This window comes from Crocodylus siamensis, chromosome 5 (genome assembly GCF_052110815.1).
Source record: "Crocodylus siamensis isolate JL-2025a chromosome 5, ASM5211081v1, whole genome shotgun sequence".
In the NCBI taxonomy this organism is placed as follows: domain Eukaryota; kingdom Metazoa; phylum Chordata; order Crocodylia; family Crocodylidae; genus Crocodylus; species Crocodylus siamensis.
This window is the reverse complement of record NC_143399.1, coordinates 111,992,014-112,014,096: the sequence shown is the minus strand read 5'-3', so window position 1 is coordinate 112,014,096 and position 22,083 is coordinate 111,992,014. Positions and strand designations below refer to the sequence as shown.

The 22,083-nt window shown below is 41.1% G+C and overlaps 1 protein-coding gene across 1 annotated transcript in view; it reads left to right on the top strand.

Moving 5' to 3' along the window:
* ADCY1 (adenylate cyclase 1) overlaps nt 1-22,083 on the top strand; it is a 274,667-nt gene that overhangs the window by 195,617 nt on the left and 56,967 nt on the right. Inside the window, exons 8-11 of the mRNA XM_090049959.1 lie at nt 8,911-9,066; nt 14,401-14,595; nt 16,334-16,431; nt 21,404-21,488. Coding sequence (XP_089906085.1) covers nt 8,911-9,066; nt 14,401-14,595; nt 16,334-16,431; nt 21,404-21,488 — 534 coding nt within the window. The remainder of the gene's footprint in view (nt 1-8,910; nt 9,067-14,400; nt 14,596-16,333; nt 16,432-21,403; nt 21,489-22,083) is intronic.

The window sequence follows — 22,083 nt, the reverse complement described above, 5'->3', positions numbered from 1 at the left end:
TCCCCTCATCATCATAGCACGCACCCTACCCATCTTCTCTACTCTGCCTTCCAGCCCTGCAGCTATGTGCTGGCTGCAGCACCCCCTCCCTGTCTTGCTTGGGGCCACACAGTCCTGCCTACCTGCAAGCTGAGCAGCTGTTATGCAAGTGAGGGTTAGGACACACAGCAGTAGCATGTGGCTGGGTAGAGAGGGGAAGAAGGGAGTTATGGAGGCTCCTGTGGGCTATAAAGCCATGAGGCAAAGGTCCCTACAGGGAGATGAGCTGTACTCGCATTCAGATACAATGTGGTTCTGTTCTAGTCTGTCTGATACTTAATTCTAAGATAAGGCTCCCCTCCCTCCTCCAGTGTTGAATGGGGATAAAACCTCATCTTGAAATTGAGTACAGAAGGTAAAATTATACAAGCAAAGTTGACCATCATATGTAATTTCCTCATAGGGACAGGTAGTGATTGTCTGATGAATACAAAACTTCTTCCATTCTCTGTCTGCAGTGGTCTTCTGAAATCATGTTCCTTAGTCACTTGTGCACAGATATGTCAGATGTATCCCCTTAAAGCAGGGATGTCAAAAATATGGCCTCTAGTGCTGCCCCTGGGTCTCAGAGTCGATTTTCACAGCACTGTGTGTGCAGGGCCCACAACAGCACCCATCCCAGCCATTCTGGGAAGACACTGCATGAGGTGCCCGCCTGAGCCAGTCTAGGATTATGCTGCATGTGGTGCCCACTCTAGGACTCACACTGCACACAGTGCCTACCCTGGTCAGTCTGGACCAGGCACTTGTGTGCAACATGGTTCCCAGACCAACTGAAGTACGTGCCATGTGCAGTATGCCTCCTGAACTGGCCCAGAACAGGTTGACTTTTATTAGTAGATGTTTAGGATTGGGAATCCAGAAAAAAGATGACAAAGCTGATATGGAAATACAGAGCACCCGAGCGACAGACTAACAATAGAGGGATGGGGGTGAGGAGGGGAACACAACTAGGTTACAGGCAATACAATGTTAGCCAACTAAGCCCCAGGGTAGTTACATATAGCACAATCCCAGACTGGCCAAGGTGGATGCTGGTTTGAGCACGCAGGGGGATGGGAATTAGGGACCAGCCCTGTGCCATTCATCCAGCTTGTGGAACCAAGTGAGTTTGACACCCCTGCCTTCAAGCATTCTGCTGATCCTCATTACAATGTGGAAACCACTACAACAGATACTAGAAGTCATTTGAGAAGGCTGAATTGCAAGAGAACAAGCTTGTAGAGTGGAACCCCCCCCCCTGAGAACTCACGTTTTCTCTCTTTAAAATAGGATCTTTTTGCCTCTCACATCTCCACACTTCTGTTCCTATCTCCCATTCTCATCCCAAACCATTTATAGAGCACACCTGTGGTTCCATAACCCTACTTCCTATCCCTTATGTCTTTGGTCAGTGAACCATATCTATATCCTTGTAAAGGGGCCTCTAGAGATGGAATGCAACCATCAAATATCAAAGAGCGATTGCCATTGTCATAGAATAGGTGGCATATACAACTGCTGCATGTTTTTAAAATGCAGCTTTTATCAGTGAATCTTTGTCAGCTGTTTGCAGACTTATCAAGTGCATCTGGTTGTCAGTAGCATACACTCCCCAGATGTTTTTCATCATGTACTGCCAAAGCTTTCAAAAGATGTCTATTAATCGAGTGCAGGATGTCTGCTGTATATAGACGAATAGAGATTTTGGCAACAGGTTTTTGTTTTTATCAGGCTGATCAAAGAGACTTTACCATGGTGAGGAAATAGATCTATATTCCCTCCCAACTAGATAGCAAATATAAGCTTCATGAACTGAAAAACTCCTTGTCATCAGAAATAAATGAGAAAGGAAAGGGAAGAGTACTGAGAAGGAGAGGGGGTTAAACTCAGAAAAAGAAGAAAAAGATTCTGCTTAGCACTACATCTATCCATATATTTTATTATTATAATTTCTATCCATATATTTAAGTAACCTTAGATCACCATCTTTATTTGTAGGAAATTTTCTTCCATTGAATGCCAGTGTGTGATTGTTTGTTTTGTTTTCTTTTCTTTTTTTTGCCCCTCTTCCCCCCAGCACTCCTCCTGCTGTTCAGAATTTTTGAGCTCCTTTTCTCTGTAAGAAAAAAAAAACCCACGCACATTGATCTCAAATGTTAGAACTCAAATGCTAAATTTAGGCATTTAAATCCATACTTAGGTATATAATTTATTTTTAACCAGAGGGCACATGGCACAGGAGTTCACTGGGACCAAGTAGCAACAGCACAAGGTGTGCAGCTGCTTCTTGTTCCCAGAGAAAAAAATGTCCACTCTCATGTGGACATGGCCAGGGTGTCAAAAATATGGCCCATGGAGCCCTATTATCCTGCTCATGGTGCTGCCTGTGTGTCTGAGACTAGCCCCAGCCTCACACTGCTGCATGTGGTGCTGGAAGCTGGTCTGGTGTATGTGGCACATGAGTCTGGTCTGGGTCACACACTACAAGTGGTGCCCATTTTGGACCATGCCTGAGTGCCACATGTAAAGCCAAGTTGCATCTGGTCCACAGGCCAGACCTGGACTACAGACCAGCCCTGCACACCACATACAGTGCAGCCCAGGTGCAACATGCAAGGCTGGTTTAGAAACCCAGCCCAGCCCACTAGCCAGCTCAGTGCTCCTCATCTGCCCCTACAGGTCTGGTTGAGTTTCATCCTTCTGGTTTAGACATGGAGAATTCTTTGTTATGACCATTATATTCTTTTACGGTAACTATTTTAAATGGACTTCAGTATGCCAGCAGAAAAATGATGAGCAAGGATATATACTATGGCATTCCAGAGAGGTGGAGTGGGAAACACCTGCTTAATGTAGCTGTGAAAAGAAAAACCTGAATAAAATTTGCTTACCCATCAGATGCAAAAAGTACTTGGGAAAGCTCAATACCTTGCAAGTAATAACAAAAGAGACACTAATATCAAGAGACATAGCCCTTGGTAACTGAAGGCAAAAGCTCAGATAGAGTATAGCTTTCAGTGGCTCTGGGAATGTACTCTAAATATCAACAGCATCTTCTTTTTTGTGATTTTATTTCAGCACCATAGCCTACTATTGCAAAGTAACCACAGTCAGCCACAGTCTGATGCTGTTTCTGAGAAGCTCAGATAAGCACCAGTGAATCCTTTACCAGAGTATTACAAGAGATGCAAACAGTGGGGTGTTTTCCTAGAATTTTAATCACTGATTACTTGTTTGTTTTTTTTCTACATGCTTCAAGGCACTTGCAAAGCTGTAGACAGGCTGGCTGCTTTCAGAGAGGTCTGATAGAAAATCCCTGTTCTTATCCTGATTTGCTGGCTATGTTACAACAAACACACAACCCTTCCTAAAATGACGAAGCAAATGAACAGTGATCAAAATAAAGGATAATCCCCAGGGTCAAAAGGGAAGTGCGAAAATAAAATGCATGGACAGAAAGAGCTGTAATGAGAATGTTGCAGTCTAGCCATCTTGTAATACTGGCCTTAAGCAGTTCAGATGAAAAGCAGTCAGGGATGACCTAATTTTTCTTAAGTGTATTATAAGCACAAAATACTACTCTCCTTAAAAATACCATGTGTTCTGCGCTGTAGCAGGAGGCCGTTTAGGAATATTTTTGTCAGAATTTATTCTCTTCTTTGTTTTTTGGGTTTTTTTTAGTTTTTTTGTGGGGTGGGGGGGAATGCCGCAATGTTTTGTGAAAAGGCTTTCTAGGGTGATGATGCCAGAGAGAGGCAGGGTGTGGACAAATGTACATTTAAACAACTTTAGAAGCGGATGGAGAGCTGCTGCTTAGGAATGTGCATCAGCTGTTATGCTTCAAATGTTACATCTGCATCATCCTGTGGCAATATGGGTGAGCTAAATTGCCCATCTTTGACCCAGAAGAAGGCAGAGTCAAAGCTTTCCTGCCCTTGTACTGCTACAGAATCATGCAGAGGCAGCAGTTGTACTGCAGCTGCTTATATTAGTATGCTTTGATACTGATACACTTGTTACATCTGTCTGTATGCAGAGCAACATTACTAGTATAGGATGTAGGAGGCCATGTTCAAGTCTTTAATTTGGAGTCCAAATCTCTGCTCTGAATGTGCTGAGCAAATAGGAATCTGCTCTGAATGCAAGTATGCCCTTTGCAGGTTCAGCCCTTAACTACCAGAGCATTTTCATACTCTGCTCAGTAATGGTCAGGAACAAAAAAATTCACATTGCCTATTAAATAAGCACAATCTGCTCTATCTGCTCCTTTGAAGGTGTAGTCAGGAAGTTATATATAATGTCTCCATGGAGAAGGGCTTTCTTGAGGAAGAGCAATGCTAGTGAAAGGGAGGAGGGATGGTACCTGAGCAATATCTTATTCCTCCTTAACTTTTAATGCATCCAAGCAGCTGGGTGATCACAAGACTTGGTACTCTGAAGTCCAGGCTGCTCTCTAAGGCAGTGATTCTGAAGTAGGGTGCTACGGCACCCTGGGTACCATGACATCATTTAAGGATGACACATAATATTAGCCCTATTAGATGTGCAAGCACCTACACTTCGCCAGATAAACTCAGAGATTTCAAAAAGGGATGCACAGTGACAAAACATTCTGGCCTACTGTGATCTTTCTAAGTTCTTTGTAACAAAAGGATTGTTCTAAAATGTTTACTTAGTCAAAAAAGGAGTGAAAGCTTAGAGCTGGCATTTTTGGAGGAGTATCTTCAATATAAAAAAGTTGAGAACAGCTGCTGTAGAGGAGGAGTTGGCAACCTAAGGCCTGTGAGTTGGATCCAGCCCATGAAGTGGTCTGATCTGGCCCATGGAGGATATGTTCAACATGAGGCATCAATGGTACAGAGTTGTACTGTGCTCCCTATCCCCTTTGCAGGTGAGAGCCTGCCTCTGCACCACATTTGGGCTTATCCTTACTGCAGAGAGACTAGGTATCTGCAGGGAGGCTAGGTTCAGGCAGCTGATTGCTTGCAAGGATTGCAACGGCAGGGTCTTACAACCCACAGTTCTCAATCTGTGGTTCAGGCTGGCAAAAGGTTGCTGCCCCTTGCTCTAGGGAGTTCCCAGTGGGCAGGGGAACATGGCCCTGTTCTTGCCTCTTCCAGGTGCATCCCCTGGGCTCAACTAGCAGGAAGTTGTATTTGCACACTCCAGCACTTTGTAGCTGCATTAGTGCATCCCCTCTGTGAGTAGTCTGAGGAGCTCCCTGTACTGTACTTGGAACACCTAATCTGACCCTAATCTGAGCCACCCATCACATGGCTATAAAGCTGAAAATGTGTAATATTATGGACGTGCTGGATCTGACTCCCAGGGTAGAGCCACCTGACTCATTTTTCAGAGGGGAAAAAAGGGGGAGCTAATAGTTTTGAAGTTTACCTGCAATGTAATCTCTGCAGAGAGACATGGAGACATTTCACCTTGTGCCTTCTGTGTCCCATTTTTACTTTTGTGTTTAGAAAATGCAGAAGAGGGCAAGAATCTTGCAGTTCATTAGCTAGAAATAAAGAAGGCCTGTAAATATTTACTGTGTTCAGAGAGAAGCAGGCAATTAAATGCATTGGCTTTTTTCCCCACAAGATTTAGTGCTGTGCTTAGAAAATTCCTAAGTAACGTTACAAGTACATACCCAAAGGCTATGTTCTTGCTATGGGTCTTGAAGAGCATTGGCCTGAAGGTAGATCCCATTTGCCATATTCTGATATCAGGGCTGTTCTGACATATGAAAAAAAAGCCTTATTTGGTTTGAACCACTAAATGCTGTATGAAAGATATTTAGTGCAGAGAATGTCACTGTTTAGTGTTACAGAATGTCCTCTAGGTGGAGTATTACTTTCCAGCTGTGAGTCACTTGCCAGAAGTTTCTCCACTGAGAGAATTTGTGTAGGAACCCATTTAACAGAGATTATTCCTCACTGTTTTTACACATCACCAAATCATTATATAAAGAGTGAAATGCATAATCAATTAGCCCCACTGCCATAAAATGTACAGTATAATGCAGATAGAATCAGTAGCTACATTCAGCCTTCAGGTATGCATTACAGTAAGTCTAACTACTGCGATTTTTCACCCTTTTAACAGGTCTTGTAATATGTTAATAAAAATTGTCTGTCTGCAAATATATAAGGACGTGACTTAATGAGTTCTGCCTTTTGATAGCCACACTGAAACATGCCATCAGCTGAACAATATACATATAGCATATCAGGAAAACCTAAGAATTGCTTCATAAAATACACTGCATTTCTCTCCCTAATCTATATGTATTTTAAATTTAAAATCAAGCCAAATTCTGCCCTGACTGACTTCCCATTCTGAGTATAACTGAGAAAAAATTGTCCTGGTTTCTTCACATTCAGGTGGATGCAGCCACCTTTGCTTAATAATTTTTAAGCAAATGAATCTGATTTACTTCCTCCCTACTATGATGCTCATAAAGTTTTAATTTAATGAAGTAGTTGGCATTGTTGTATCCTGCAGATTGGACATCAGATCCTCAATGTTGACTATCATTATTCCAGAATAATGAAAATCTGAATCAAATTTTCTCTTGTCAGTTGGACTTCTATCAACAAAGGTGGCGTTTCAGTACTGTTTCTTAAACAAACACACTTCTGTAGTACACTGGAATATTGGCAGCATACTTCCCTGATTAACTTTATTGAATTCCTTTGATTAATGTAGGTTTTCTAATATTTGTCATGGCTGGTGTAGGTAGAGAGGTGCCATAGGAGAAATGACTTTGAACTAGGGATTGTTTCCCCCAGAATCCTGAGTGACATCCAGTTGTGGGCATTCAATAGAGCCACAAAAATGCCACTTCTCCTCCTCTTGTCTCAAAAACCGTTTGCAAACCAAGTCCTCCTGCCCTTTTCAGTGGCATGCTTAACTAGCTCAAGATGATTCACTGAGGGCCTTGTTACACATTTACTTAGCATGTGCTAACTACACTTCTAACACTGGTCTTCAACTGTTCAAGCAGTGAAGCATGTAAGTGCCATGACAGCATAGTGAAGTTAGATCTTTCCTAGCAAAAAGTATTTCCACATCTTATTACCTAATGTGTTGAGATAATATCAGACTGCTCCATAGAGGTAACCCAGCCACTGTGATGGTGAGGGTGAGCCTGTCAGGCTCCCTGCTCCCCACCCTCCCCCCAGAGCCCTGCTGGTTCAAGGCTCCAGTGCAGTGCAGAGGGAGCACACAGCCTCCGTACCACATGGCAGCTGGTACAAGGCTCTAGTGCTGTGCAGGGGCCACTGGCCACTCCTGTGCTATCCAAATGTTGCTTCCAGAGCCTTGCACATGTATGATACTGGGATTGTGACCTGCTCCCATGCCATGCTGGTTCTGCACCAAGCCTACGGGGAGATGCCAGGACTGAGAGCAAATATCAGCTGATTTTTTTATCTCATCCTTGGGATCCTAAAAGAGCTGGTTTGAGACCATAATAAGCATTAATGCACAACTGCTAAGAAACCTTTCAAAACCATATTAATGCTTACTATAAAACATGCTTGTGTAACATGTAATGAGGTCCTAAGATAAAATCTGGTCTTTATTTAGAATGAACATGTTCTTTTAGGTTTATGAACATGACAGAGCATACTGGGCACAACTACACATCACCGTACAGTGACATAGCTACGGCACCATGCTTTAGTACTTCCTTTTATATGTACTAAAGCACAGCTTACTAACTGCCCATACTGCACCGTGCTCGTGGTGCAGTTATATGTTGCCATTACGTCGCCATAACAGCATGCTAAAACAGGCGAGCACACCACTACAGTAACGTAGCTGCCAATTAGGTGTAGACCCACATGATCTCTACGTTGCCATAGCACACTGTACAGTGATATAGTGTGTCACTATGTTGCTGTAAGGTGACATGTAGGTGCTCTGTTCTGTCTCTCCATTTTTGTGCCCAAACTAGGTGCAAACTAATTTTACAAAATACCTACCATCGTGGTAGTCATTGGGGCCTACTCTACTCCCTGTACAAATACCAAAAGCATGAATCCAACATAGTGAGGGTTTGATAGTGACATCAAGGTGCATCAGGGAGGATACATCAAGGTGCTGTTGCTTTCATTCTGATCTGCAAAAGCACTTGTACAGGAGATCAGGCTCTGCTGAAGCCAGTGGGAATGAAACATAGATTTAAAAGCTTAGCAGGTGGTTTCCTGAATGGGGAACTCTGCTGAAAAGAGTAGACTAAGACAGACTTATCCCAAAATCCCTCTGTATGGCTCTATGTTCCCAGTTTTGAGAAAGCAAGATGTAAGGTACAATCAATGTGGTCTATAATTTCCCTCCTCAGCACGTTTTTAAGTGCACGTTTCTTTAAAAGCAGAATTTGTTTTCATCCATTTTCACAAACAATGGCCTCCTGTGGCCAAAACAATTTAATAATGGTACAAACAAGAGAGAAATACTATAAAAGAAAAAAACAACCTAAAAATCATTTATATTTCCTAGTTACTTTTTAATTTATTTATCAGGAAAAAAATAATTGTAAAATAAAAAAAAAATACAAATAAGGCCCCTTTGATATTGGTCACGAATGTGGTATTTTGTATAGTATGAATTTATATATCAATAATTCTTCATATTGTTAATTACGGTGTGCTTACCTACAGCTTGCTGAGTATATTCTGTATGTCCTGTACAAAAAGAGAAACATTCTGTCCTTTAGGGAAATGAGATGTATAATAAATGCACTGTTTACCAATCAAAATATTATCTCATCAGGTTTCCATGTTCGCATTGCATGATGCTAATTTACATAGGTACATATGCTTATATGTAAATGGAAACATGTGCATGCATCTTGTATAACTATTTTTTTTTTTTTTATTTGCCTGACAGATATTTCCAGGACTGATTCTCTCGGACATAAAACCAGCCAAAAGAATGAAATTCAAAACAGTCTGCTACCTGCTTGTACAACTCATGCATTGTCGTAAAATGTTCAAAGCAGAAATCCCTTTCTCCAATGTCATGACATGTGAGGATGATGACAAGGTAATTCATGAATAAGACGTACAAGATTTACAGTATAAGATTTTCCAAAGTCTTTAACTGCCTGTGCAATAAATTTCTCTTTTTCGTCAGACACAAAACAAGGAAACATGCTGTTACTGCAGTGTGTGTGGCACTATTACTAAAAATCTATAATCAGAATAATAATAATATTGTCTGCACTATGGGAACTACTTCAAAGCTTTCCCATCTTTGCTAAAATATCATTTCTATACAATGGGTGTTAACATAGCAAAGATGGACAGTGGGGTCAAGAACACACCATGCAGGCAAGTGGCAAGACAGTACTATGTCAAGGGAAGAAGGGAGAACACTAAAGCAGATGTCATGATGTGCCTCTCCTATAGACTACCAAACCAAGAGGAAAAAGTGTATGAGGAATTTTTCAAACAGCTGTTCAAACCATGTGCTGATAGGATGTTTAAGCACTGTGACATCTGTTAGGAGGATAACACAACAGTAAACAGGCAGTCCAGCAAGTTTTTGGAGCATGTCAGAGTATAGATGGTGTATTTTGGTATAAATGGTGGAGAAACTGGCTAGTTCAAAAGATCTTCTTGATTCACTGCTCACAAATAGGAAGGAGTTGGTCAAAGAATAGGAAAGAAAAAGGCAACTGCAGCTTGAGTGACAGTGACTGTAAAATGAAAGAGTTCAAAATTCCAACATACAGAAGGAAGGAGAGCAACAGAATAAAGGCATTGGACTTCAGAAAAGCAGACTTTAACAAATTCAGGGAGCTGGTGGGCAGGATCCCATGGGAGGCAAGTCTGAGAGGAAAAGGAGTCCAAGACAGCTAGTTGCACCCTTAATATGGTCTCTAAGGTAAAAGAGCAGGATATCCTGATGTAATGACACCATAAGAATTGCAGCAAGAGACTGGTCTGGGTAAACAGAGACCTCTTCAATTAACTGAAACTCAAAAAGAAATCTTTCAAAAATGGAAATTTGTCAGTATAACTTGGGATGATTATAATTGTCACATGGCCATGCAGTGAGACTATCAAGAAAGCCCAGGTGCAAATGGAGATGCAGCTAAAAGGATATATCAGATAACAAAAAACTGTTCCACAACTATGGTAGAAGTAAAAGGTCTACGAAAAATGTTGGTACTCTGTTGAATCAAGAGGGCAATCTTGTAACGAATGATGCAGAGAAGGCAATGTGTTGGGTTTTTTTTTATTTCAGTTTTAATAAGGGCATTTGTCATGATGAGCAAAATTGGCAAAAATAATAGAAATAACTTACCTGAGAAGTTTTGGATAGGATGTTTAGTTATCTCAGTTATGTAATACCAAGACCATATTTTATATAGTAGTAATAGTTTATGCATAGCTTTTGCTAAAACCATACAATAGCAGTGATAATAAAATGATACAATTTGTTTATTGTTAAAAGCATACAGTAAGTTTACACATCCTACCAGTTGAAACAAAATTAAAATAGATATACAGATATACTGTATACACCGATACAAAAATACAAAAATGAAACAATATACAAAGGCAGAAAATAGAACAGAGCAGGGGGATTTGATTTCAGCCTTTATTTTTTGTGCAAGTAATGCAAGTACACCTAGGAAGCATAGCCTAGGCTGTAAGGTGTTAGGGAGGAGCTGTTGTTTTTCCTCATTAGCCCAACATTTACCATTTTCCACCCCTGAAGAGATCCGTTTACCTCTTATTTTTTCAAAGAATGAGCAAGCCCACAAATAATGATTAAACTAGTCTAGCTCATTCTTCTTACAAAAACATATTCACTCTGTATATCTAATCTAACACCACCTGTTTGTAACGGCTGTATATCTTGAGTGAATTGCAGTCTGGTAATGGCTTCTCATTGTTTGTTGTTTCGTAATTCACACAGATAGGTTTCTAAGCCAAAAGAGTGCTTTACTCATCTAAGAAATGGTAAGTTCAAGTAAATCTTGCTGCCTGCACATGCGTCTGCACAGTGACATCTTTAATTCTTAAATTATAACTTGTTTTAAGCATAGAGGCAATATTGGGTCAATGACATTTCTCAGGCCGTGCATCTGGAGGAGAATAAAAATGTTATTTAATCATCCAAATAAGGGTTTATTTGGAAGAGGAGAGGCTTTTAAATGTACTTTTTGTAATATCTGAGAGGGATACAGGCTCTACATTTTATCCAATAATTTATAGTTCTTAATTGAGCTCAAGTACTCGCATTAAATGGCCCTGTTTCAGATTACGTGAGCCACTTTGTCACAGAATATGGTACAGATAAAAGCTGCCTTCAAAAATAATTAAAGTTTTATTTCTTTTTTTTACTGAACCATGGGGTCAGCACTCCATAGTTGTGCTCCATACAATGAAATGGACTCTCCCTTAGATCTATACACCTTTAGTGATGCCAGTATCCTTTTACTGGTGTTATTGTAAAAGGATAAAAGGACAAATGCTTATGCTTTTGGTGTGTTTATTCCAGATCAGATTTTTTTTATTTAAAAAAGTCCCACAAAACAGTAATTTGTATTTAACAGTGTTGGTTCCCAAGCTACTTGAAACACAGTACTACTGAAAGGCATCTAATAACTTTTGGAGAGCTACCTGGGATTCTGACATTACTAGCACATCATCTGCATAAAGCAAGACAGAAATAGAAACATTGATGCATGCAGTTGTTATATATATTTTGTACACGACAGCCAGAAAACACTGAAAGAAGAATTGGAAAGGTATTTTACCCTGTGCTGTGGAGTCTCTTCCTGTATTTATCAGGGACCACATCATAAGCCACTGGTCTGGTTTGGTTACCCAAATCCTCTGTACAGGGAAGTATGTTTGTATGTGTTATTTAACCAACTGCTAACCTACATTTTTGTTTTTTTAGAAATTCAATTACACTTGCTTCATATGTCCAGTACAGATGTAAACATCTCTTAATACTGAATTAATATATCCATGCTCAGCATCTTTTTGATCACCTTTATCCTCTGAACTGTGACTTTGAGAGAGAATCTTAATATAGCTGATAGCGATGTTGGTGGGGGGGGTTTTAAATGGGTTTATCAGAATTAATTACTCTGAACAGTGCAAACATTGATTGCACCTTGTATCTTTTTATTAAGTTGCTGATAGTGACCAGGAAGATGCTTCCAGTTGTATTGTAGGTGGTAGACAATTTTTTGTTTTGAGAAGCTTTGTTATTTCTGAATGCATTAGATAGCATTCCTGAAACTTGTGCTTGTTTGGTAATAGCAATATTCTTCTGCTTATGTCAAAACAGCCTAAGCTTGTCTGTACAGGTATAAACTAGACTGAAATCCTAGGTAAAAGGTAATGCTATAACTATATGTATGAGATTTTACTGAGCATAATCAACGGCAATGGGCACAAAGAGCTAGATCTAACAGAAGACTTGGATGTCCAGAAGTTGGGCACTATGGCTCCTAACTTTCTGATACCTCAGTGTCGGAGTAGAATCCATAAATCTCGGCTAGGTATCTCAGTTTACAATACAGTATGCATGGGAAGAGTTAGGACCTTCAGAATAGAATCCAAATAAGCTGTATGCTGATTGAAGAGCCCCATAAGGTTGGTCAGTAGCAAACATTAAGCTCAGGGCATGTCTGAACTCCTGGATCTCTCCAGGTCTTAGGCTTCTCTGTCAAGGCTGCAGATGTGCCTTTGCTCAGTTAGAATCCACAACCTAGAATGCTGTCCTGAGAATGGCCACCCAACTCCATGCTTTCAAAAAGGATTGGCCATGGTACTGCCAAACTTTTATATGACATTCTAGTGATTAGATTATGGAAGTGGGGGACTTGGATGTAATTCTCTTTTCAGCCTGAAGGGTTTCAACCCACATCTAGCAACTACCAGGAGAGTGCCCTAATAGCTAGGCTGTAACATAGGCTAGTGGGAGGAGGGGACAAAATGAAGCTGTGCCACCTTACAGCAAAGAATTCAAGAATCACAGGGTCAGAGCAAGACCACAAGACCCAACCTCTGGGTAGGATGTCCTCCACACAGGTGGAAGTGCTTGGTTCCAGTCACCTACACTAATGATCATTTAATGTAAAATGCAGAATCAGCCTTGAGAATAGAAACTAGAGCCCATGATCTCCTCCCCGGAGGGAGTGTCATTACTACTAGACTAGAAGCATGTTTTCTCTCACTTGCTTTTGTGCTTTCTGGCTATATACAACCTGAATTCTTTGTAGCTGAGTGGAGCAGTTTCACTGGAAAATGGTGGACAATACGCCACCCAACATACTCTCCATCATGGTGGGAGATGTAGGTTTGGCCAGTTCACTCTCTGAGTGGAAGAGGGAACTGAACCCAAGTTTCCCACTTCTTGGGCAAATCATGTAACCAGAAGGCTGTTATAGAAAGGTGGGTGCCTTTCTCTCCTCATCATCCTCTGGCTTCACTATAAAATAACACATTTGGTGAGGGTGCAACTTCTGTCAGTGTTAGAAATGCCTCAGTGGGACAGTTGTAATTAGGTGTGAACTAGCTGCCAGGCTTCCCAGGTAGGGCATCTTGACTTCTGCAGTAACAGAGCTCTAGGCTCCTAACAGTAGGTGACCATAAGGAAAACTGGGACATCCAGGATACTGCCCCCCTTCTGCTTTATTTAGCCTTCCCTTGGGTAATGTAGTCTATTGTTGGATCTAGCCCTAAGTGCCTTTGGTGTTGTTTCTCTACATCTCTACCTGTCAGTGTCTCGATTGGGGGCAGGATACAGGCATATATACGTGGAGTGAGTAACAAAAGAAAAATGGTAATATAGGAAAAGTAATTTTAAAAAATAGCTTTTAAAACTTTCTATCTGTGACTAAATTTGTGGCATAAAAATATTCAAAGTCACATGCTGTCATTGCACAAGATGTACAGATATACATCCTTGCAAACTGCAAGGGAGTTTGCAGTTCACAGTGGCAGAGCGAATTTTTGGGGAGGACAATAAATAATGACAATTCTCTAGGATCAGAAGTGATGTTCAGGACCCGTTGAAGTCAACAGGAGCATTGCCACTAATATTACTGAAGTCAGAATCTCATCTGAGAAATTTAAACTTAGACTTCAGTTAGCTTACGAACATGTTGGTATAAGAGCTATGCGTTGTCTTTTTTTTTTTTTTTCCTGGCTCCTGATTTCTGACTTTAGTAGTAGAAATACAGCAAGGAGCCTTGGCACAGAGGCTGGACTCCCAAGCTGAGGAGCATGGTCTTGAGTCTGCCAGTACTTTTTTCACTCCATGTCTAATAAGAGGCATTTCCAATTTTAATAACATCTGTGCTGTGAAGAGCAACCGACCATCCTCTTGTTTCCATTTCTGCCACAGAGAAGAGCATTAAGGACAGCCTCTGAAAAACTCAGGAATCGTTCCTCCTTTTCTACAAATGTTGTATACAACACTCCAGGAACTCGAGTAAACAGATACATCAGCCGTTTGATAGAGGCCCGGCAAACTGAGTCTGAGATGGCTGACTTGAATTTTATTACCCTGAAGTACAAACAAATTGAACGTGAGCATAAAGTAAGTGATCCTTCTACTAACTTCACTCTTTAGAGACAATGGGTCAGTGGAGTTGTACCTTCTTAAGAAGGTCCACATTTTTCTCACTATTTTGAAATAATATTATGGGGGCTGTGTGTGAAACAACAACTGGATTTTACCTCCCCCTTCTTGTGGAAGACACTCTTCAGGGACAGGGGAAGAGAAGAAGTTTGTTAGAAGGAAATCTCAGTGAGGTATCCTTTGTAGAGTTTCTTCCTTGTCATTCCATTGGGACAGTAGCAATTAAACTACTTATATTGTGTAATAGTCTAAAGGGCCCATCCTGAAGTCCTGGGAATCCCATTTATGGGATGCACAATCACTCATACAGACTCCCTATGATGCCACTCTAGAAAGGCTACATTTTATTTTTTTCTTCAGCATTTCTGTGAAGCTGGAAGCCTTGGCTCTGGGTTGTCCCAAACTGTCAAGTTTCTACCTAGTGCCCTACTCCCTTTGTGTCCTACTCTTTATTCTACCAACCATTCAGGATGGTAGACAGCCACCAGGTGTGGGGAGAGCCACGTACCAAAGCTTTCTTCAGTTTATGGCTTTGATACAGGATAATCTCACTCTACAAAAATTAGAGTTATAGGCCTAATACTCTCCACCACATTCTAGTCTTACCTCATGCACATGGCTGTAACCTAAGAGTAACTCTATTAATTTCACTGAAGAATAGAACCTTAACTCTAAAGTATTTATCCCCAACTCATCTGGGTATTTTTTTAAAGTAAGGAAAAGTAGAAGACACGTGATATAAACAAATTTAGCAGTAGCTCTCGATTACTTTTTCTTTTTTTTGCACGTAAGGCATTTTGTTGTCAAGAATATGTTGTCACCACTGACTAAAGGCAAGGTACTGTATATGTCAGATTGAATTAATTTCCAGTTCTATGCCTCCTTCTTCTATTTAAGGGAGCAGAAGAGAGTTATATGGAGTGAAAAAGGTCACTGGTGCACAAACTCCATAATCTGAAACTCTTTGGATAAAGGCCATGAGAAAGTTTTGTTCCGTGCACTAAAAGACATCTGAGATCATCCTGCGAGGTGCACTGTAGTAGAGTTGTTGGTTATACACCTTCCCAAGTCGTCTTACAATTTACCAAGCTGTCAGGGACTGTGTGTGCATGAAGTCCTTGGCATAGGCTCTGCCTGTCTTACAGTGGTGCACATGGCCTGCTTTCCAAGTTTCCACATTCTAGCCTCAGTTAATCTGGTGCAAAGCTAAAGTGTTTCATTTGATTGAGCAAAATAAGTCCAGTGTTACTGAGGTTGGAGTATGGCATTTAATATTCTTTATTCTTCATCAGGGGAGCACATTGTTTTTTAAGGCTTGTTACTTGTTTAAATCCAAACCAATCATTCCAGGACCATTCACCTACATCTCTCAATAAAAACTATTTGCGTGGTATATTTTAACAGTCTTACCTCAGCTGCTACAGCTGCAGAACCGGTTGAAAATGGTAGGAAGGATTTTTCTTTGTCATGGGAACAATGTATTTATTTTTTCCCCATTCTGACTCAAAATGACTAAACCTTTTTTTTTCCTCAAGCCTTCAAATATCAATTCACTCCTGGGCAAAGACCAATCCTAAATAATTCCAGTTTGAAAGGTAAAAGATTGTGAATGATATGAGATGCTGTTCTGTGTTCAAAGTAAGAAAGAATTATATATTCCAGTTCACTGTCCTCATTCATCTCCTCTCTTTTGCAGTACCACCAGCTTCAGGATGAATACTTCACCAGTGCTGTAGGTCTCTCTCTAATTCTAGCTGCCTTATTTGGCCTTGTCTACCTTCTAATAATACCACAGTAAGTATCTTTTGCCATTTGCATTCAGAGCATAGCCAAATATACTCTAGAGTAAAAACTGAAACACACTTTACCTATAACGCAGCACAGAAAGTGAAAACCCAAACAAGATATTTGACATGTCCTTTCTAAAGTATATGGTCAAGATTGGTACATCCTAAATCTGATGATCAACCTTGTCTCTCCAATGTGTCTGTGTACATCTGGCTCTTCGAAAACAAGTATCTATTCTTCTCTTTCTTTTCTTTATCAGTAGCGTAAGTACAATGATTAACACCTCCCCTCCCCCGGTAATAAATGTGTAGAGCAGGGGTAGCCAAACTACTGTACAAGCACCACAAGTAGCTTAGGCGGCTTCTTTATGGCATATGACAGACTGGAGAAGGGACAGGCAGCACAGTGACCGATAGGGCAGAAAGCAGCTCGTGTAGGGAGTAGGGCTGTGTGAAGCGGTCCCTATTGGACTCGGATTCGGATTCAACCCGAATCAGAGATAGTCGTTCAAAGAATCAGCAATTTGAACATAGACACAGCTTTAAATGTTTCTTCTACATACCTTGAGATACCAGCGCGGCTTGTGAACACTGCATTGCTGGAGTGGATGGAGTGTCCTACAGGAGTGTGGGCAGGTCCTCCGCATGCTCGGTGGCAAACCCAGAAGTGGACCAGAAGTACCCAGACCCAGGAGACACCAGTTGCTGAGCCGGGCGGGTGCGGAGGGCCCCCCCCGACGTACCCAGAAGTGGGCCAAAAATGCTTGTGGTCCACTTCCGGATCTCCTGTCAAGCACACTGGGGACTCCCCCGCGCTTCTGTGGGACACTCCATGAGCCCCAGCATCGCAGCACTCACAAGCCACCTGCTACCTAGAGGTATGTAGAAAAAAACATTTAAATCTGTGTCTATGTCCGAATTGCCAAATCTTTTCGAATCTCTCTGAATTGATTTGGAGGGTTCTGATTCAATTTGGAGAGATTAAAGGGTCCTCTGATCGATTTGATTCAGATTCAGAGATTCAGCCACTGAATTGGGCCAACTCTCTGCTGAATCGAATCAGGGACTGAAGCTTCACATGGCCCTATTAGGCAGCACAGGTCAGGAAGCAGAAAGCAGAGCAGCAGAATGAGTAAGGGAAAGAGATCAAAGTGGCATTCAGGGCTAGTACACCTGCCAAAAAGGTTAAACCCCACAAGTGTAGAAGATATGTTTGAAGGAAATCAATGTGAACACTCATTAAATCAGTTAGGGTATGGTCTATGCAGCTATAGCCATACCTTTGTCTATGAATGAAGACATGCTCAAGATAGCTTTAAGCTAGCTACCTTTGGTTCTTCTAGCAATATAACTGTAATAGTACCATGCTTAGCACAAGCTAACCCTGAATATTTACCCAGCTTCTTGGGCAGTGTTTTAGTCTGTGCTGAAATCTGTGCTGCCTCAGCTACAAGCTGTCTAGCTAAATCTAACTCAGGTGTGTCTATGTAACCTGCAGTCAGCTATTTACTGTAGTGTGGATGTATTATGAGTTGCAGGTGATTAATTGATCACAGTTTATTTTTGTGTTTCTTTTGTTGTTTGTATTTTTATTTGTTTATTGGCTGATTCACATAATTCAGCAATCGCCACTGACTCTCACAAGCATATGTATATGAATAATTATTTATTTCTTTGGTAACTAATCAGACTTCTGTTTCAACTTCCTAAGGAGTTATTACAGATAATGTTGGGTGAAGACATTTTTCAAGTGAATAAAAAATATCCTGGCTTATGTCCTTTATAGCGAGGGACTTCCTGTTAGCTTAACCTTGTTCTCATCACGTCACTAGGACTTGTGTGGCCAGTTAGGCCACAGGTGAATGCCTTTGCAAATACCATACTAACTTCAGCTCCTTCAGCTGCTTTCAATTTTTCAGTCAGAATAATATTTATTTGAAAGTTGTTTTTAAATAAAAGTTTCGTACTATCATTATTTCATAGTTTCAAGTTTGTATCGGCTTTCAGCTGAGGATTTTAAAGCAGTTTCTAAAGATCAATCAACTAAAGCCCTTTCCCCCTTCCCAAAGATCTCTGGATAAAGTATACACAGAAATTGCTACTTCTACCTGCAAAGTAAAGCCCAGCAGCAGAACGTAGCAATTTAGGATAGGAAGTGACAAAATAAAGCAGATGCTATCGAAGCTTCAGAATGAATTGGAGTAGGCAATATAATATGGTAGTTTGAAACTGATTCTTCAAAAGATGGGGTGCTTCTTTAATAACCAACTGGTGAAAACTTCAGTTTAACTTCTGGTCTGACAGAGACAAACTACCGAGGGAGCAGCGCCATGGAATACCTTTTTGTTCATTACCAGAGGCATAGTAGTAAGCTCATTCAGCACCAAGGGTAGAGGGATGCAGGGTGGGAGAAGGGGAAATATTACCTGCCCAGGCTCTCTGCAGATGGAAGACAGCGACAGCAGAAGTAACAGCTGCCTTCAGGTGCAGAAAACCTGAGCAGCAGCAGCAGAGAGAAATGGTCTGATGTCTGTAGCCCTGTTGTACAGGCAGAGCTGCACCCTCAGGCTCTCCTGTTTCCGTCCCAAAATATAGGCTGAACCTACTGGGAGAAAAACTCTTTGGGGAGGAGAGGAGCACCATTCCACTTGCCCCTGCACTCCAGATGCACTGCTGAGTACGGAGTTGTACTGCCTGGCTCCTATAGCACAGGGCTGCCCCTACTATGGTAAAAGTTTCCAGAGAGGATTTTGGCACCTCCGTATAGTCAGCACATGGGGCTGATCCTGCACTTGCCCCATCCTAGTTACACTGCTGTTCATTACTGATACATTTAGAAAAGTGCTGCCTACAGAATGCTAGAATTGCTTCCTGCAGCACCCTGGGGTGGCTTTATTGGACAACCTTACTTCTTAGTAGTATCCTGGCCAATATCTTTGTATAATTTTGACATAATCACAGCATCAAGTGTGCTACAACCTTGCAAAAGCAAATTATTGCAAAAAGAGCCCACATCTCCCCTATGCATGAAACTTTTAACTTGGAAATGCTATTTAAATTGTCAAAAGCAGTAAGTAATAATGAAAGGGATTCTGGCCTGCAGGGACAAAGCAAGTCACAAAGAGTATTATGTTGTTACAGTGGGAGCAGGAAAGAAAGTTCTTGATGTCTATTACAAGAGAGAAGTGTTCCCAGAGGAAAGTTCAGAAACTAATATAGCAAGATACTGTTAAGTCCTGATATTGGCCCATTGTTACATGAGCACACAAGGTGGAAGGGGGCTTTGGTGCTTATTAAAAGGTCTGCCATTTTCAGGCTTTGTGACAAGTGGTGCTTGCACCCCCAAAGAAAATGAACAAATGAAACACTATGGCCCTGTCTGCTCAAGCTGACCAATGATGGAAAGGAGAATATACTAAGTCCCCTCACAGATTATAATGCTTATGACATGCCCTCTGTCCCCTGCATTGTTTTGTGATGAGAGTTTGTACACACAATACATTATTGTACCCACAATAAAAGTCAGTGCTTCAAAAGCATAGCAGAGCCTGCCAGCTGGTGCTACTACTGCTTATTATTTATTTAGTATTTATGGGCACATATACATGAGACACTTCAAGCACAGTAGACTAATTCTACTAGCCTGGCAGGCAAAAGCCATGCTAGTGTGCAGTAGGATTAGTCTACTATGCAGTAGTATCACCTAAAATGTGTGCGCCAGCACTACTGTGCAGTAGTGCCCATTCATGTGCACTAAATGTGGAGTAACTGCTGTGCATTAATGCATGTGTAGATATGCCCTATTTGTGGTAGCACCTAGAGATGTGTGGGTGGGTGGGTGGCATCCAAATTATCACCCATTCAAAAGTATCCTTGCATTTTTGTAGATGTTTGTATGAATTTGAAATCAGAAACATTTATCAGGATTATATAGTGATCTGGAAAAATACCACACCCAGTAGTTATTCTTTTCCTTCTACTGTTTGGTTTTAAAATCCTTCAACAGCAGATGTTATTCAGCCATAATAGTAAAGGGCATATGTGGAGTGGCTCATATTTTGGTCTGGATGAGTCATAGTTGTGAGACTACAGAAAAAGGGCCCAAAGGTTATATTAAGCTTCTGTTTTGCTCCCTCTAACTTGTCCCTGGCTGCCAACATCCCCAGGAGGCTGTTACAGTAACCAAGGATCACCATCATGCAGGAAAGCCCAACCAATGTCTTCTTTCCCTCAACCTTGCACTCTGCTTTGGAAGACTGTGAGAGGGCTTGTAACAGGTTTTCCTCAATTTCCTAGGGGCTCTTCAGAAATAAGGTCTGAAGGCCTTCTAGTTGTGTCATTGGAGCAGCAGAAATAGGGGCCAGGATGTAGTCCAGGATTTTTTTTAAGTAACTACATAGACAGATCTCTGATCTTTATTACTGCTTTTTACTCACAAAGACTTGGAATGTATCTGGAAACTGTTATGGAATAGCCAAGCCTCAAAGACTAAGTAATTGTTATTTTTTTTTATTTTAGATGGCGTGGTTTAGGCTATCCTGTATTAACCTGTAATTAAAAAGTAATATGCATTCCCGAGGCACGCTGTGGATATAGTTCGATTCCCCTACTAGGATCTTAAAATGCAGGGATGGATGAGCAGGGCACCAGCTCTTGGTACGAATTTTGGGGGGGCACAAAAATAGCCACCACTGCTGCCACAGCCATCACTATACCTCAGGGTGAAGAAACTGATTATTGTATATCTGTTAAAATGTACTGTATCTGAGAGAAAATATCGAATTGTTCCTCCTGAGAATAATGAGTTTCTACAGTGGGTTTTAGGCAATACCATAAGGAGATGGATCAAGAGAGAGTGGTGAGATCTCCCTCTGTCTAGGTGGTAAAAACACTTTTTATCTGCCAAGCCAGTACAAAACACAAATACTGTTGTACTCTGGAATTTCATTCCTTCATTTCTTCTTGTTTTTTCCTTCTAGGAGTACCATAGTCCTTGTCCTCCTGGTGTTCTGCATATGCTTCCTAGTGGCTTGTATTATGTACCTTCATGTCACACGAGTACAAGTGAGTGATTTGAGATTTTATGATTGTTCTTCTTTCAGTTTCTGTACTTTCCATTAGTTATTAGGAATGCTGTGACACCAGTAAACACTGTGTAGTGCCAGAGCATTAGAAATCTAGTTCTGAAATCTTTGGTTTTTTCCTGATGTGCCTAATATGTATCAACGCAACCCAGGGGTACACCAAGCAACATATGTGAACACCGAAGCTGACTTGCTATAAGGGAGCCTTTCCTTCACTCATCGGCGTGCAAAATGTCTGGGTAAATCTTGATATTAGGGCAAAAGGATTCCTATTGCACCAGCCCTATGCATTGTCATTCTCTGAATCCTTACCATCAAGACCTGGATTTCTGTCAGAAACAGTTGAATTGTTCCCACGCTCCTGGGTTTTGGGGACATTTTTTTTGTGTTGTTTTTTTTAAGTTCCGCAACCTCTTAATTTGTAATGTTATCAGGATCTTATATGGTTATGCTATATACAATTTTCTTTTTTTCTACCACCCCCTAAAAGCTCCTATTGACATCCATGGACAACATCTTAATACATGGATCCTCTGACTTTGTCAGAACTGCTACTTCTAATTAATTACCCAAGA